We start from the raw sequence: 18,338 nt of genomic DNA, 5'->3' as shown, positions 1-18,338 counted from the left end.
ATTATGATAATCGGTCTTCTGCCGCAAAAGTAAACTAAGTAAGTATATTATGTAGAAGCATGCTGATTACAAGAATAGTTCAAAGCGGTTATCCAAAAAATCTGGGATGATGGAATCTGTGCATTACGCCTGCAACAGCTTAAAAAAGCGTTTGAAGTTGATGAAGGTAAGGCCTAAGCACAATTGATACATTGCGGCTGCGTTTGCGGCAAATCTACAGTAAGCCCATACATTTTATGTAAAAATTTACATCAACGCAACGCAAACGTAAAAATGCCGAATATCATTAAGAATAAATATTTACGGAATCAAGATGAAAAATAGCACGAAATGGCAAAATCAATTATGATATGTCTAAAATGGGGATGACACCCGATGTAGGTATGGACAAATTTGCGTGAATGTATGTGTTTAGGTTGAAATTTTCTAAACTACGTGTACCATTCTTTTATCTTACTCTGAACGACAGTTTTTGATATATTTTTCCGAAAATGCTACGTATGGCTTTCTATGTGTTATAACTCTTATTTTTGCTGATGATTATGTAGCTAATTATTTCATCTTAAACGTTGTAAGACGTTGCTGTTCTGTATTAAAAATCTACATTCAATCTTTCACGTTTGTTTTTAACACATATCCATCTGTATTTCGCAAATACCCAAACTCTGTCAGCCACTAATTTGCATATAATGCTGAAATGCAATATGTTCTAACATTGCACTCTGCGAACGCAGCTGTGGTCATTGATAAGAAACATACCGTCCAACAAATTGTTCTGCAAATTTCGCAACATCCGGTCAGTGAAGTCTCTGGAATAACGTATATGCTCCCGGACGATCGTTGATAACCTTGCCCAATTTATGTTCAATAGTGAAACAAACCCGATTTTCTGGAGGTTGCAGAACACGCTATCGCCACCATTGGCATGCTGCTTTTGGCCGAAAAAACGCATGGACGCGCCAGGTTGAAACACAACGCATCACGTGTCATGGTACGAATCTGCGTGAGGAGAGAGCGACAGCGAGGGACGCCAAACGTTCAGGTTTCACTTCAACCCGAACACATTCGTTAAGTACTGATAAGGTTAATACCATGCCTACTGCAAATTTTCAACGTAGGAAGGTTTTTTTTGCGACGCAATAGAAACCGTACCGCTTATCATCAATCTATGTATAATTTCGTTAAAGAAACATCACCAATGTTCGGTACTAGATTCACGATTGCTATGACTAAAAGTAATTTTCACGATATACTCAAAGGTATCGTTCAACATAAATGGAGAAGATTTAATCCTGTTATTTGAAAATATATCCTTGGAAGACAAATTGGCCCTCTACCCTACAGAGGCTTGGGTTTACACTCATGTCGGCATCTCAAACGCTTTCCTCCGATTTTATTTTCGTTTTAATTGCGAAGTGATGTATTATGTACAGTTGTAATTTTACGATTCTCTTAGTTAGGAATAACGGTGTGTCAGCCTAGGAAGATTAAATTCAATTCACAAAATATTTGCACAATTGGTTTGTTCGCGTTTGAATAGCTACGATGTGATAGTAATTTTGTGAAATTGTTTCATCAAACTAATATCATTAAACTACAGGATAACATGTTAGTTTTTTTTTTAATTTTTCCTGCTGTGATCTAGTTGACGCAACATGCCAGCTGATAATACAATGTGCATGAAGTGAAATAATGCTTGAGCCGGCATCTTTGCCGCTAAGAGAGCATTGACATCCGGCGACGATTAGCCCTATCTGTTGCAAAACTCAAGGTCATTTTGGCACAGTTCAAACTGGCTGAACCACTTCGAACGAGGTCGGCCCGATGAAGTCATTTGAAGGTTTGAACGAGGCGGGATCGCGGGCAGCTTTAATTAAATAATCCCGACGGAGCTGTTTGACCTGTGGCCTTTTTGTACGTGATAAGAAAGCGATCGGATGAGATTTTACCAGTATAGTTAAAGATATTTCACATAGCAGCCTCTACTTAGTGTATACCAAGTATAAATCTACTTGTGCATGCACAAAGTAGCAAATCCGACGTAAAGGTTAACAACATTTCCACAACCATCGGTTATAAATTGACCATAGCTTGCAATTTTAACCCCGATAGAGAAGTTGTGAATGAGCTTTCGGAAGAATTAATGCTGTTTCACTGTGGTCTGTTCTTCGATGAAAAAGAATAATTAGCACGTCTAACTGAAAAGTGGGTCATCTCAGCTGAGTGAGGCTCTAACGTTTGTCGACTAAATTTACTTCAAATGGGGTCAATTATGTACGAACATTAATCCTTGGCGGGAATAACCTTCAGTTAAGCACGAGAATTCTAAGCCACCATGCAGCAGTTAAGATTATGTGGTGAAACTTGTGAAACCCACTGTTTTTTGCAACATTCATTATGCTTATCGTTTCTATGTTTTACTTTACAGCAGTATTTTCGGATTTCTAATTCATGAAAATATAATATTAGTCACTCGAAATAACCGTCATACCAAATCACAGAGATTGTCATTACTTGTCACCGACAATTATAAAAAGGTAGTTACTACGTTTTACAGAAGCAGATTTTTCCAGCTTGAACGTCTATTCTCTGTGATTGCTTGCTGTATCCCAATAAAAAAATCAGTTGCATGAAATCAACACCCTGACGATAATAGTCACAATTATGTCGGGCAAGTAATAATGAGGTAGGAAACGATAGCACTGAAACATGTATATTTGCATGCAGCATTTAATTCAATCTAAAATTAGCAAATGAAAACCAGAATCAAAAAATTCTCTATTTACTGCTATATTTTTGAAGTGGTAATTACAACTATTGAGAAGTTCTTGGGAAAAGAGGCCTCGAGCTCAGCTAGAAGGTTCTCATTTTGTAACCGGAAATGCAGGTAACGAGACGTTATTTCAAAAGCGCCAGCGACGAATACCGTCGTCTTAGTAGAAAATTATACAAATCCTACGTGTTACGTTCCTAGACAGACCTCAAAGAAACCCTTAAAGTTTTTGGAATTTTATCAATACCAAATGAAAATGTTCTTCGGTACCTGTAAATGTTTGTTTGGATGATTTAGACTCGACTCCAGAATCGAAAAAGGGTGGCTTTCAGCAACTTTTTTCACATTCGTGTTTGCTGATAGAGTTGCCTCCGATGTTGAGGCGGATACTCAAAGAAACTCAAGAGACCCGATGGCATCCTCGCTATAATTATGAACCGTTGTGCCATTGCGCTGGCAAACCCACTTTGCTGCATTTTCAACAAGTCGTTCGAGCAATGGAAATTCCAATCAAAATGTCAGTAATTATAGGGGCATAACTAGTCTCTCAGATGCTTTAAATTGCTCGAGATTATAGTTTGGGCCATCCACATTCTACGTGGAGACAAAAATCGTCATTATAAACCCTCCGTTCCCCCTCGGGGACAAGCGTGGACATTGAACAAATCCCTCCCCTTCCTCCTCTTTGTACACGTGGACATTTTTTTCACAAAGGAGAGTTCGAAAATGTTTATTTAGGTGATTTATTTAGTGATTAAACAATAAAATGCCAGCAAAAGCATAATAATATCAAAATTACCCCAAAACCAGTTGGAAATCCATAAATGAGAAGAATTCCATAAAAATTCAGCCTATGAGGACTGAGAAATGCACCAAAAGACATAGTTAGTTTATAATTAAACCGAAAGAAATATAATCGTTATGCTTTGAATGAAAAAAAGCAACATAATATATTCCAAAATCCACTCCAAAAAGACTTAGATTTCTAAAATAGTTGTGAACCGCTCGAAGAAATCAGGAGAGGAGGATTAAATAATGTCAGGAAACTTCGGTAGAGTCTGGGAAGTTAGTATCTAGTCTGCATGGAAGAAAAGAATAAAAGCGAGCTCGAGCTAACGCTACGAGTAACATACTGACTAAAACATCTTAAACAGAAAATACAAAATATATCATTTCAGTTTCAGGAACAAGAAAATTGAGTTTATATTTACTTTACGTCCAGAAAAACTACAATCAAAAATTTATTCCAAATTATCGTCAAAAAATGTTAAAACGCCTGATAAAAGTAAAAAGAAAGCACACAAAAGTTCATGCTGGAAAACATATCTAAAATCCAGAAGAAGTCAGAAACAAAATAATTTCAAATATTTCCGTGACTAAAAACATGTTAAGGTAAAATAAATCTAAGAATGTATCTGAAGGGAAGAATTGAGTTGAGAATGAAAGTAATACAACAACATCTTCTAAACAAATAAAAATCTAAACGTAGTGGACTAATTAAAATCACTTTTAAAGTTGAGACCAAAAACAAAAATAATAATCAAATAAAGAAATTTACGTATGATTACGTATGACTTAAAAATGAACTATAAACTAGAAACAATACCAATTTAATGAAAAACTGTATCAAGTTTAATTTAAAATGCATAAAAACTCTAGAACAAGTAGCTTGAAACATCTGAAAACACTTCTTTAAAAAAAAACGATTAATTCTGAATTCAGTTCAAAATGGAAAAACATCTCTGAAGGCTAGAAAAAACCAACAATGGAAACAATGGTTTGAGTCGCTTCAATCAGATGGAAAAAGTAGAAATACAATATGATCAGAAATTGGCTGAAAAAGAAGAAACACAAGAAGAAAAAAAATAGATAAATGAGTCTAAGGACAAGACTGACTCCAAATCTAACTTAGTAAAATGTACCTCAAAGAGTAAAAACAAAGTTTCTGAAAACTCATTTTCAATTAACCAAATATCGCTATCAAATTCAAATTATCAAATATTACTGACTACAACTCTAAAACCAGAACAGGAGCATTTGTTGAATGGTCGTATTTATGTTAAAGGATACTACGTGTGAAGCTTCGTTCTTGTATTTTGTCACAATTCACAAATATATATCGGGAGTACCGCAAGGTAGTAAACCGGGCCTTTACTTTTCGCGCTATTTTTAATGATGCAATGCTACGGTTAAACGTTGACTATAAGTTGGTATACGCGGATGACCTAAAGCTGTATCTGGTAGTTTGTACAACCGACGATTCCGTCGTTTGCAAGGTATGTTAATGTTTTCGTCGACTTCGAAACTGGCTGGTAATTGATATTGGAAAATGTGAGGTCATGACATTCCACCGTCTATCGAATCCGATTGTATTCGAATACCGCATTGATGGACTTGAGCTGAGAAGAGTTACCCGTGTTTGCGACCATGGTACCTATTCTGTTTGACACTAAGCTCACATTCCACCTACGTCATGCTAGCCTAATATCAAAAGCGACTCCACAGCTGGGATTTATTTCAAAAATTGGCCGTAACCATCAAAGCCTTGTATTGATCTGTAGTACGATTACTACTTGAAAATTGTAGCCTGATTTGGTACCCTCATCAGTTAACTTGGTGTCTGCGGAGTGAACGTGTTCAGAAGAAATTTGTCTGACTTGCTTTACGAGATCTACTCTGGCGTTAGCTGGAAAATCTCTCTCCGTATCCCGACCGCTGTCGATTGCTCGACCTCGTCACACTAGAATGTCGTCGCAAAAACCCCACCGAACATCGTTTGGATTTGACAAAACTGTAACTGCTGCTTTCAGGACCTTCTCGAGCATAGCAGAATTATTGGAGTTTGGCAAGTCTTTCGCACAAGTTTACTGTTTACTTCAGGTACGATACTGTTCTAAGAAGCCAGTCGTTGTACGTTCGAATCCCGGTTCGAGAAAGACTGGTGATGTCAGTAGGAGCGTAAAGTTAGCCCCGCATTTGTCCTGTTCACTAACAGATTGACTGTGTATAATAAAACGATGGTCAAGTTCCGTAAGCGGGATGTAGCACCAACGCTTTGCTTTTGCTTTTGATTCCAGCTGGAATCGATCTTCGAATGACGTTTGATATCCAGCTTTCAATAAGTAGTTCGGCAATTAGATTGTTAGACGAGCGTTAGGTAAACTTTATACTTTTTCCGAGACGAGAAACACTGTTCGTTAAGAACTATTGTATTAATCGGTTACTACGTTACAAATTTTCATTCCAACTTAACAGCTTATCGACAATACTTGGTTTTGAGGAATGGAAATAAACTACATTTTAGCTTCGTAGAAGGGGAAATTTTTCTATACCTATGTACAAAAGTGGAAAATTTCTCTCGACGCTTCTAAAACGTCATATACTTTTAGTTGTGTGAAAATGAATGATTTTGTTCCAAGCAATCATCATTTGTGAGAAGTGTTGCATTTCTAATTTCTTTCAAAGAAAACGGTGGCTGAAGTGCGTTGACAATTAAAATAAAAGAATTGCTGCCCTAAATGAAACGACGGGCCGCGTTTGTTTTTTTGCTTTGAATACCTTAATTTCGATGTTGACGACTGTCCGCAGATAGGAAGGCCAGACACCTTCGAAAACGTTGATTTGGAGAGATTGCTCGATAAGGATCCATGCCGAACGCAGGAACAGCTTGCTTCGTCATTAGGAGTTACCCGCCAAACCATTTTCTAACGATTGCATTCTTTGAGAAAGCTTCAAAAACAAAGAACTTGGGTTGAGAAGCAAAGGGATGTTGAGCGTCGTTTTTTCGCCTGTGACCAACTGCTTTAGTGGCAAAAAGGAAGGATTTTGTTCATCGCATTGTGACGGGTGAGGAATAAAATTGATTCAGCAACCCACAAACAAAAGGTCATGACGACTGTCCGGTTATATTTTACGTCGTCGGCTCTGCCAAGTCGATCCTATTTATTGTTGTTAAAACCAAATGCAATCATCACTGGCGAATGGTATCGCTTTCAATTGATGCGATTAAGCCGAGCACCGTACGAGAAACAGCCCCAAAACGAGCAGATATACGAAAAACTGTTTCTACTGCGTGCCAATGCTTGGTCTCGTACTGCCAAAGTCGTTAAAACTTGCATAGAAACGCTCAAAGGGGAGGTCTACCTCCCCGGCCATATTTTTCAGATATTGCCCCGTCCGATTATTCCTTCAATTGCACATAGTCCATATGTCTGCTCATATGAAGACATCGAAAAATTGCTTAGTTCGTGAATAGCCTCAAAAGACGGACACTTTTATCCTAACGATATTTGAACTTTGCCAGAAAGCGGGTACAAAATTGTAGCTTGCAATGGCCAATACTTTTAATGATGTATAGGCAACTATTAATTTAAAATAATGTTGTATTTTTTAAAAAACAGTGAAAAGTTAAGCACACGTAAGAGGTCTGACAAGGAATGTAGAACTTATTTACTAAAGGGTGATTTCGTGTATTCAGATTTGACAGTTCACGCGGGAATTCTGACAGCTGTCAAAGTCTCATGTACTCAGTTTGGTTTGCCATCTCACCATGAACAGACTTACGCCTGAACAACGCTTACAAATAATCGAATTTTATTACCAAAATTCGTCCTCTGTGAAAAATAAAAAAAAAATGTGAAAAATTTTCGGTGAATGGGCCTTAGAACAATTTGCCGGAAATCCACTTTTTTACCGGAAAATTGTGTTCAGTGACGAAGCTCATTTCTGGTTAAATGGGTATGTTAATAAGCTAAATTGCCACATTTGGATTGAAGAGCAACCAGAGGCAATACAAGAATCGCCAATGCACCCAGAAAAAAGCACGGTTTGGTTCGGTTTACACGCTGGAGGCATCATTGGTCCGTACTTCTTCAAAGATGATCAAAATCGCAACGTTACGGTCAATGGCGCTCGCTATCGCGCGATGATTTCTGATTTTTTTTTGCCGGAAATGGAAGAGCTGGGTCTTGTTGACATGTAGTTTCAGTAAGACGGAGCAACGTGCCACACATCACGCGAATCAATGGACATATTGCGGAATGAGTTCGGTGAGCAATTCATCTCACGAAATGGACCGGTGAATTTAACACCGCTAGATTATTTTTTGTGGGGCTACGTTAAGTCACTCGTCTATGCGGATAAGCCAACAACAATTCCAGCCTTGGAAGACAACATTACACGCGTTATTCGTGAGATACCAGCCGAAATGCTCGAAAAAGTGACCCAAAACTGGACTTTTCGTATGTACCATTTAAAACGTAGCCGTGGCCAACATTTGAATGAAATTATCTTTAAAAAGTAAATGGCATAAACCAATTTATCCGCTCAAATAAAGTTTCATACAGTTTTGTAATTTTTATGCGTTTTTTTTTAAAAGAAAAACCAAATTCTTGAAAAATCACGCTTTATAAAAACTATTTAAACTATTTTCAAAGAGTACATTGAAAGTATACAAGCCAAGTGTATTCAATAAATAAGATGTTAATATACTCCTATTAATCTTATTGAATTCTGATTATCCTTCATTGCATCCTAAAAAAAACTTATGTTGTTTACCCTGGTGTGTGGTTTTCCACACATACAACATTTGAATTTGTTTTGGACAAGAAACAACTTATTTTTGCCCCAAACTTATTTTTTTCATTGAGTACATACATACCTGAAGCTATAGGTACCAAATAATCCTGTTTCGAAAATCGAGTGAGGTATGTATGTGTGAATATTTTCATTCTTACGACCATCATATCTCGATTTTTTCAGCATCGGCTGAACTGATTCGATTGTTCTTAGTCGCGTTTGAAAGAGCTAAAAGTCTAGTTATTTGTCGAAAAATATCGTTTTGATCCGAAGGTTCATTCAGAAATGACGTAACGAAATGTAGTCAGCTTATATAGGAACTGATAAACTAACCGATTTTTTCTTTCAGCGGTTTGACTGATTTGAGTCCTTTTGGTGCTAGATGCGTTTGTTAGGATTTGGAGGGTAGATTTTTATTCAAAGATATTCTTAAAATTAAATGATAATTTCTAAAGGTACGTTGAAAAAAAAAACAAAACAAAACTTGTGGAAACGCCTAGTACATTGCAGTATTTTTGAGGTAACCAATTGAAGAATATTATGCGTAGTGTACAAAAACAATCTTGAAAAATACATTTGGATTATCTCAGCAATGGATGTATTGATGTGATTTCCTTGGCTCCAATTGAAAGGGTTTGAAGGCCATTAGGTCATCATCGGACATTCGTTTGATCCGATGGTTCATGCAAAAGTTACAAAACAAAACGTGTTTACATGATATGAGACCAATTAAACATGCTATGATAGCAATTGAACAAAAAAAAATCCTAACATCGGTTTGACCAAATGAAGCAAATGTTCGTAAGAATATTCTGAAATCTATGCTAAGCAAAGTAAGCAAAGCCTTGGTGCTACATTTCGATTCGTTCATTATACACAGACTTCGCAGTCAAATGTTTAGTGTAAAGGACAATTGCAGGGTTAGCGCTACGATCCTACTAACACTAACAGTTTCGCCCGAGCCGAGGTTCGAACCCACGACGACTGGCTTGTTAGACCATCTCGGGAGATCCATTCTCAATTTATTTCAATATACCTTGAAGTTCGAGTATACTTGTCTTGCAGTAGACATAAAACTGTGTAAATGTTGAACACTGCTTAACCAGGCTGTGCAAACACTGAATAGGTACTTTTTGCATTAGCGTATTCGTAACCCATATGTGTGAAAATTCTCACACTGGGATGAAACAAATAAACACATACTTTTACACATGTCCCACGTAGCCTTTCGATTGATTTGATTTTGATGCGAATTACAAGAATGCACCTTTATACATTTCTAAAATCAGTCAAACCGATGAAAAAAATCAATTAGTTTATCAGTTCCCATGTAAATTGATCACCCTTTGTTACGTCCTTTTTGAATGAACCTTCGGATCAAAACGATATTTTTCATCAACTAACTAGACTTTTAGCTCTTTCAAACGCGACTAAGAACAATCGAATCGGTTCAGCCGTTGCTGAGAAAATCGAGATACATTGGTCGTAAGAATGAAAATAAACACACATACACATACTTCCGCACACATACACACCTTATTCGATTTTTGTAACAGGATTAATTGGTACCCATAGCTTCAGGTATGTATGCATTAAATGAAAAATATATGTAAAATATAGGTACAATATTGGCAATATTGGACATAAAAACCGTAGTCGACAAATCGAACCCTTCGTCGAAAATCCGAGTCGACGACGAGAATAATGAAACCGTTGAATATTTTCTGGGGTGATGAGTTGTCACAGTCACGCACGGTTCGGTTGGCAGACGAGCTGTCATTTACGAAGTACGCAAAACAAAAATAATTAAAAGTCATTATTTTCGGAAAAATTTCTAAAATTTCTACTCCTTGGTCAACTTTTTTCGACAAAACAATGTTGCTGCACATGTAACAATGGATGACACGGCCAAATTCTAAATAGTGCAGCTGATTCCAGTCCTAGTGAACGCGTAAGAAGTCCTACAAGCAAGAGGTGAAAACGATTACTGACTGGGCACAGCCAGGAATACATCCACGAAACAGTGTGGAAGAAGTAACGAGCGTGAGCGGGTTCTTTTTTCATTCGACTCGCGCTCCAGCTTTCGAGTTTCGCGCAATTACGTAAATATTTGCTAATCTTATTGTAGATTCCGTTTATCGCTATGCAGAAACAAACATTTGATTATAATCCACTTACAGCCTCGCGTATTCGAGCATCTTTCGCCTTGTCCGGGTGACATTGGTGGATGCGTACCTTCTAATTAGTGTGTGGCTTTGATTTTCCCCCGAATTAGGTCCGATTAGAGCTAATAACATCGGACGACATGGCTTCGACGATGCAGCTAGAGTTTGCACAGGCCATGGCAGATTTTAAGAATATGTTCCCAGACATGGACAGGGATGTGATAGAGGCAGTGCTCAGAGCAAACCAGGGGGCAGTGGATGCGACAATCGATCAGCTGCTAGCTATGAGCACCGATAATCAGGTGGGTGTTAGTGCCGATTTAAGTAAATTCTTTATTCTTACTAATCACTGACTGACTGTTTTAGAATGAAAAAATTCGCCAAGAGTTGGATGGAGATACAGGTAGGACCCTTCCGACAGGTGGACAAAATCCTGCAATCGGGACTGGTACATTGCTGAACTTGTCCACTAGTCCAGCAGCTTCGTTGCTCAGTACCTCGCCTAAATCGGCAGCATTGGGAGCATCTCCCAAAATCAAGAAATCTCCTGGCAGCTCCAGTGTTACCAGCAGTCCAAGAGCGACGGCCATCGGTGCCGTAACCGCTCGGGATTCGGACAAGTCTCCGGTCGCTCGCCGATGGAATCCACCGATGTTGGGCCCTCTGCCGCCCACCTTCCTTCGGCTTAACAGTGACGCTTGCCGCAATACCGAGTTCGATCTTGGCGATGAGCAATTTGCGATGATGTTACAGAATGAAGAATTCATGGCAGAACTGAGATGGAACCAGGAGTTTCTGTCCGCACTTGAAAAAGATCACCAGGGCAAGGTTTCGGACGATGCCGCCTTTAAGGAACGATTGCGCCATATGGGCAAGGTATCACGGAAGAAATTTACCCAGCTGGCTCGGGTGTTCACCTGGCAGCGGGGTACCAACAAGAAAGCTAGTGCCGTTAGACACCCAGACTCGCTGTTGCTACAAGAGGAACACAGTGACGATGACGAACCGAGAAAGTCCGCTAAAAAGTAGATTGCGTGTCCGTTCGCTTTTTTTGACGGTCGGTGGTTTTGTGGTCTCGCGTGCGAAGTTCAGACCGGGTGTGCGTGGTTGAGGAGGCAAAATTTATTCCACAGTTTTACCCTAACTTTAGTGTTTTTAAAAGATAAGACTGTTATACTTTTTCGGTGAAAAGTGATTTTGAGAGGTCTGACGGATTTACGGTGGAAATATTATCTACAAGCTGGGTCGAGCGAAGGTTTTGACGAATGCGGTCATATCATTGGCAAACGTTTTTTTTTGTTTTCAATTCTGCTGTTTCAAGTGCAATCATATTAGAAATTTTAAGTTTTTCGTTGATTTAATTTATTTGTATATAGAGAGATTATGTGGAGATGATTATTTTCCATTCTGTTCTGTTCTCTTAGTTGTGTAGGTTTTTGCAAAGCATTTAGCTTTTATCATATAATCTTATTTACTATTATACTCTACCTGAGTTAGATTGTGATCTTATACTCGCTTATGAAAGGAAAAGTTATTTAGTAATTGAGCAGTTTTTTTGTAAATTTATTAGTGACAGTTACTAGAAACATCATACCGTGAATTTCTAACTCTTCATCATGCCGGTCGAGCATTGTAGATAAACGATAAGAAATACTGAATCAATCATTTGATGCGAAGAAAAAGAACATAAACTAAACAAAAGTGGAAATTATACTAGTCATCTCAAAATATTGAAATGAATCTCGGCTCTGGACAGTACTCTAGGAATCTCTTTCTCTAATATGCCAGAAAATGAATGAAACGATACATAAAAGGAGATACTCTAACTCACAAACAAATATTGAGCCTAAAATGCAAACAACCAGTAAACAAAACATTACTAAATGATAAAACAAGCAGAGTAAAGCTTAGTGTAAAATGATAGTGCAAAAAAAAAACACTAACTATACTTGTGCGCCCTATTTAATTATCACATTGTTTCGCTTCGCAAATCTAGCTGAGTGTGACGTAAAAAGCCATGGATGTTTAATTAGCTCAGTCTAGGAAACAAATTGTTAAAACAACTGTAGCTAATTTGAATTTCAAAGCTTATATTATAGATATTATTTGCGAAAATCTGTTGGGCAAAATTTGTATTTTTTTCAAGTTATTCAGTCAACTATTAGTTTCAGCAACTCTCGTTTTTTTTTTCGAAATTCTAATAAATTACATCTATCTTCCTTTTACTTTTGGATAAAAATACATAATTTTAGTATAAATACTTCGACAGTAAAATATCTATTTTAGACATAATAAATTGCATAGTGCCCGTGAAAATGATCAGCAAACTATATTGTTCGCCCTATGCTTTGGGATTCCCAAAACGCCATTTAAGCCATGCAATCGCAATAGAACGGTAAAAAAAAGTTCAAAAATCCAGCGGAAATAGCAGATCGTATTATTTACATTAGCATTATTTGCTTAATTCAAGGTCGCCCCTTTGAAATGAATCATGTTTTATTATGACATTTTCGAAGAAAAAAAAGATAAAGCTAAAATCGCAAATTCAAATTAAACTGTACTACATGTTATCATTTTACTCAATAAACAATCATGGAATAAATAGAATTTTTGCAATGTGCTTACCAGTGACCATCCAGCATGTCTACCACCTTCCGAACAATGCTTGCATGGCTTGCGTACAGCTTAACCTCCCCGGTAACGTCCATCCACTTAACCTTGGCGGCGTCATCTCCCGCGTGAAGGTTGAACCCTCCGACAACGGTTCCCTGCTCGTCATGAAAATTCACCGCCACCGTTTCCATCCATGCGTTATCCGTGTTCCTCGGATCGTCGACATATCCTTTGTAAATTTCCGACCCACCAGTGAAAAACTTCTCAATTTCATCCGTTCCACTGGAGCTGGCCATAGCTTCCTCTAGGAATTCTCGTTTCAAGGTAGCGCTTACCACCTCGCCAGGATCCACCATACCACCGGGAATCGCCCATTCCCCGCAGTCGTGTCTCTCGATGGCACACATTTGTAGCACCGGCAAGCCGGACGATTCGTTAACCACCGGTCGACCTTCGGAATCAATCTTCCATCTAGTCACAATAGGATCGGCTGCATGATTCGGACCCCATCGTCCCAGTAGACCCCGTCCCCGGAGGCCTGTTCTCCCGAACGGATTCAATGGGTAACCGTCATGTATTTCATACGCGCTGATAAAACTAACTCGATTTACAATACCATCCAGCTGATTCCACTTAACTTTAAAGCTAGGATGGTCTACAAAGAAAAAAATCTCACTTTTTACGCGTTGTTCAATAAAAATGCGTTACAATACTCACCAACAGGCAGATCGGCCCATTCTTTGCCCTTGAGAGCGCTAGCTTCGTACATAGATGGTTGATAGTCCGGATATGGCACTGACCAGCACACTTCTTCATCCGGTACCGGATAGCGGCGGACATCGCTACCCGGGTAAATGTTGTTCCGGCAGCGCGTGTGCTTGAAGATACCGGGAATCATGACACTCAAAGGGGCCACAACAATGCGTCCCAATCCGACCATATAACGGTCCTGCTGCTGCCTGCGCACGTTTCGATTACATAAGGATAGAATCGATAACAGAGTAAACAAAAGTAGATGTCCCGTTCTAAACACCAGGCAACGGAATCCTCGGATATATAGTCCGTTATCAGTAAACTAAAATGTATTCGTATTGCATTCCAACAGTTTTTATTTACAGCAGGGACCATAAATTACGCTACAGAACATGGGATGTTATTGAAAACGTAACGCATCGAGCGTAGCGTGAATGCATTTTGATTTGACGCTAAGACAAGACGCGACAAGAGAGCTTCGTAGCCGCAAGATTACAGAGTCCGCTTTGATAAGCGAGTGGTCGTGGGTTCGAATCTTAGTAGAATCAGGCCATTTGGTTGTCAAAGGACTTTAACATGGGTTCATTCTCAGGCTCTCTACTACATACCCTTCCTTCAAGCTGAATTCTATAGTACCCTTGCTGACTTTCATCCTAGCAAAAAAGTCCCTCTTATAATAAAACTGTTCTGAGTACCGTATAATAGTTCTCTTCAGGGAATTGTAATTATGACGCGGTCTTGGCTGGAGGAACGAGGTTTCGATACGACTCCTTCCTCTTGACAAAATAAATCCTTCTTATAATAAAACTGATTTCAGAAATATTTACCCTCTACAGGGAATTGTAATTGGCGATATTGGCACAAGGAACGATGTTTCGATAAGACTCCTTCCTCTTGACATAATAAGTCCCTCTTAGAATAAACCTGGCCAGAGAGGAACGTTAGGTGTAGCCTCAGTTCAGGCAATTGTAATTTGGCAATATTGGTAGGATGGAAAAAAAGGCTCGGTATAGTAGAGAATTAAGCTTGAAATGTAAGGGTAAACTCTCACACACAAGCACGGATATAAATAAAAAAAAACGTATCATTCACTTCAATAGTGATACTGCCAATAATATGAAGTGCGGAATACAGAAAACACCTGGACAATATCACAATAGATCAAAATGTCTCTGGTCGCAGTGATGAGCCCACACAGAGAAAAAAACAAAAAAAAAAAAAAGACGCGACAGCCTGGTTCCTTATTTTTCTTTTCGTAACGGCCGTCATCCCCGTCGAAATTTTTTTGAACGTTCCATACCGTTGATGCCAGAATGATTATTTTTAACAACTTCTGCACTGCCCATAACCGCATAATTGTAACATTTGCAAAATTGGTTGTTCGAGCAATTGACACTTTTATATTTTGACCTTAAATGCATTGTTCCCAATATATTTTTGCAAATAGACAGTTCAACTAAACTAAGTATCACGAAGAAAGCACTACTTTACACTATGTAAACGTTGAACACTACTTTTGAAGTCAAATTGGTTGAAATTTTTGCAATGATACTTTTATGCCGTTACTTTCAAGCTACTTTTGGAATATATTACAGTGGAAATGAAGTTTTTCTTGTATTCAACAAGCATGAGCTGAACATCAGAAACGGATCACCGGTAGTTGGCTACCGGACCAGAATAACTTCCGAGTTTCAAAGGATGCAGAAGTGGATTTAGATGGAAGCTTTTATGACAAAAAAGTTGAAAAGGTTAAGTAGTGTTACAATTATGCGGTTATTTACGCTATGTGACAAAACAACTTGGTATTTTTTACGACTTTTTTCAAACAAACATTAGCATATTTTTTCAAATGTAAAAAGTACATACTATTTTAAGCATGTCCCAATAAAAAACGCAAAATCCATAAAATGTCGAATGTTACAGTTATGCGACCACAGGCAGTGCAGGTCAATGAAAATAAAAGAAATTAAAATTGCAATATCTAGGCAAACAATACTCAATTTTTATTTATTATTTTTTGTTCAATAAAGCATACTTCTACTATCAAATTTTTTCTTCCTAAGTTTCTTGGTACCCAAATTTTTTCTTCCTAAGTTTCTTGGACTTCAACGAAATAGTAAAAAACGATTAATCAATGCATTTTTAAAGTTGTTACAGTGAAATACATTACTCGGTAATATCATGTACCTTGCATACTTTTGCATCATTATTTATGAACAATTATAATAGCTAAATTATGACTCTCCAGCATCACTGCTTTACAGTGAAAAGTAACCTTGTTGTATTTTCTACGTGACGATTGCGTTATCGGATTCAGCCAATCAGCAGCCGGTTCAAATTGGTTGAATGTAACGGTGACCAGCTGTCGCGTCTTGTCTTATATTTGAGAATTACACTGAAAATAAATCGCACGCTCATCCCAAATGCTCTTTACCTGGGAGTTGAGAGTCGAAATAACGACTCGCGACTTTCGAATTTCTGAAGTAGAATACTTCTCTCAGAAAGTTAGGCTACAAAAAAGTAGGGATGTAAAATGAAAATCTAAACCCGAAAAAAGTGAAAAACATGTCCAATTTCAAATGCTAATAAATCTGTTAGTATTCGATGGATTTCCTTCGTTCTTGCAGCAATAGATTGGAAAATCTTCTAAGATTCTTTCCAAAATAAGATAATTGTATTTTTTTTATTCACACTATTGTACTATTGAAAATAGTCAAGCCTTGTCAAAACGAAAAATTCGACCTCTGATTGGTCGTTATATGCTTGCTTCCCAAGCACGGTCGACAGAATCATATACCTTGCAATTGAAAACATGCTATTTGGCCTATATAAGAGCCTGTTTCAGCCGGAGCCGCTCATAATAGTTCTAGAGAGCGACAACAGCAGTCGTCCTTCCTTAGCAGCAGCACTAGCCCTGTGGTTGGTCACCACGTCTCAAGAACAGCGCGGTTTGTCTCAGCGTGTGTCGCCAGACAGCCATTATTCCCCCCGTGTTGGGGCAGCATAAAGATTGCCATCAGGAAATCCAATTTTGGAAATCAAAATGCCTTTTTGAAGGCAAATAAACAAGTCATTGAAAGTTAATAATTTTTGTCAACGCAAGCAAGCATTTTGTGTTTCATCCTAGCAATTCAAATTTGTCGCACCCGTCTAATTTACTGAATGTGAAATAGCTTCCACAGTGCATGTCGTCCGTGTATCTTAATTCCACCAATGTTAGGGCAGCTCAAAGGTTGTAATTAGCAACCGATTTTGAACCGCAACATGCTTTTTTCAAGGCAAATAAAAAAATAATTGAAGGTTAATAATTTTCTGGCATCAACACAAACAGACATGCTGTGCGGGTTGCAATCAAATTCTGTTGTAGTTGTCTAGTTGTATAGCTCTACTTCGCCTTAAAAAAAGCTGTACATTTCACCACGGTAAGGCGAATCGCATCGCGCCGGCATTCGCGTTCTGCATAACCGTAGCCTTTGTTCCATTCCCGTTTAATGATGTCGTATTAAATGTGCATATTACAATTCGGCAGCACTTCAACTTCTCATATGCACAAAATTTAAAAATATTCAATGAACTTCATTCAAAATATCAGACAAAAAGAAATTACAATACTGCCAATGAACGGTCAATGTTTATTTACTAGAAAAAATGACTGACACGCAAGAAGCCGGGTTATCTTTCTTGTAAAAGTATTCTACTTCAACCTTGCGGTCGTGGCTTTGCATACAACCTTCTTGTGATTTTACCTTATGCACTACGTCAATAATATCTCATGGTGCATAAGGGTGCATAAGGTAAAAAAAATCGAATGTCGAAAGTCGATATTTTCGATTTTCAGCTGGAATGCTATTACTACACTCATAATAATTTTCACGTCATAATTATCGGAAAAGTTATGTGAATATTTTCCACTGTCATTTTCACGTAGATTCTACGCGATTGTCATTTGAGTTCATCATGATCTGGTGAGATGATTTATCCTATGAATCTTATACAGCAGACATATGCATTTTATGTGAATTTCACGTAGAATTCAACTACCGGTAAAATGGAAAGCATTCGATTATCTGCTAGCTACTACGTTGGATACAACGTAAAATTTCCAAATTTTGTTTCCCCAATTCTTAAAAGACGGCAAATAGTTTTTAGAAATTACAGAAATATGTTGCTTGATAAATCGCACGGCCATGCAAAATTGCCGATTCGTAAATGAATCAAACGACATAAAAACGGACAAATATTACGACATTTGCCGGCGATAACTATTGCAAGCTGCAACTGTTTATGTATGGGAAACTCCTCGACCTTTGAACTAAATCTGTGTGAAACCTGTAAGCTCAAGGCTCGATGTCAAATTCGTACGGTTTTTCGAAAGTTCACTTATTGGCAAGCCGTCGAGAAATTCTATTTTATTGTCAGAGACTGAGTTAGACAACAGCTTCGCCATTTTGATTTCT

At 38.1% G+C, this 18,338-nt stretch overlaps 2 protein-coding genes across 3 annotated transcripts; one reads left to right on the top strand and one right to left on the bottom strand.

The window, feature by feature from the left end:
- The first annotated feature begins 10,088 nt into the window (after positions 1 to 10,088).
- On the top strand, positions 10,089 to 13,122 carry LOC129724086 (CUE domain-containing protein 1). 2 transcript variants are annotated; one of them, XM_055678704.1, is made up of 3 exons: positions 10,089 to 10,452; positions 10,531 to 10,817; positions 10,882 to 13,122. In XM_055678704.1, exons 2-3 carry the CDS (start codon positions 10,656 to 10,658, stop codon positions 11,542 to 11,544), a joined length of 825 nt encoding a protein of 274 aa, XP_055534679.1. In that variant the 5' UTR covers positions 10,089 to 10,452; positions 10,531 to 10,655; the 3' UTR covers positions 11,545 to 13,122. The 2 variants fall into 2 exon arrangements, with proteins under 2 accessions (XP_055534679.1, XP_055534680.1); XM_055678705.1 differs by having other exon boundaries at positions 10,089 to 10,474.
- Positions 13,053 to 14,251, bottom strand: LOC129724085 (ADP-ribose pyrophosphatase, mitochondrial). Its single transcript, XM_055678703.1, has 2 exons — positions 13,846 to 14,251; positions 13,053 to 13,783 (listed from the first exon to the last, which is right to left on the bottom strand). Exons 1-2 carry the CDS (start codon positions 14,066 to 14,068, stop codon positions 13,137 to 13,139), a joined length of 870 nt encoding a protein of 289 aa, XP_055534678.1. The 5' UTR covers positions 14,069 to 14,251; the 3' UTR covers positions 13,053 to 13,136.
- Positions 14,252 to 18,338: the final 4,087 nt, after the last annotated feature.

Source organism: Wyeomyia smithii, chromosome 2, assembly GCF_029784165.1.
Source record: "Wyeomyia smithii strain HCP4-BCI-WySm-NY-G18 chromosome 2, ASM2978416v1, whole genome shotgun sequence".
NCBI lineage: Eukaryota > Metazoa > Arthropoda > Insecta > Diptera > Culicidae > Wyeomyia > Wyeomyia smithii.
Note: the sequence above shows the minus strand (reverse complement) of the source record. Positions and strands in the feature narration are given on the sequence as shown.

Excerpts from the sequence above, each read along its gene's own strand:
- LOC129724085 (XM_055678703.1), bottom strand. The coding sequence starts at position 14,068 with ATGGTCGGATTGGGACGCATTGTTGTGGCCCCTTTGAGTGTCATGATT. Across the intron at positions 13,784-13,845 it reads ATGGGCCGATCTGCCTGTTG|ACCATCCTAGCTTTAAAGTT; the intron begins GTGAGTATTGTA and ends TTTTCTTTGTAG.
- LOC129724086 (XM_055678704.1), top strand. The coding sequence starts at position 10,656 with ATGGCTTCGACGATGCAGCTAGAGTTTGCACAGGCCATGGCAGATTTT. Across the intron at positions 10,818-10,881 it reads CTATGAGCACCGATAATCAG|AATGAAAAAATTCGCCAAGA; the intron begins GTGGGTGTTAGT and ends TGACTGTTTTAG.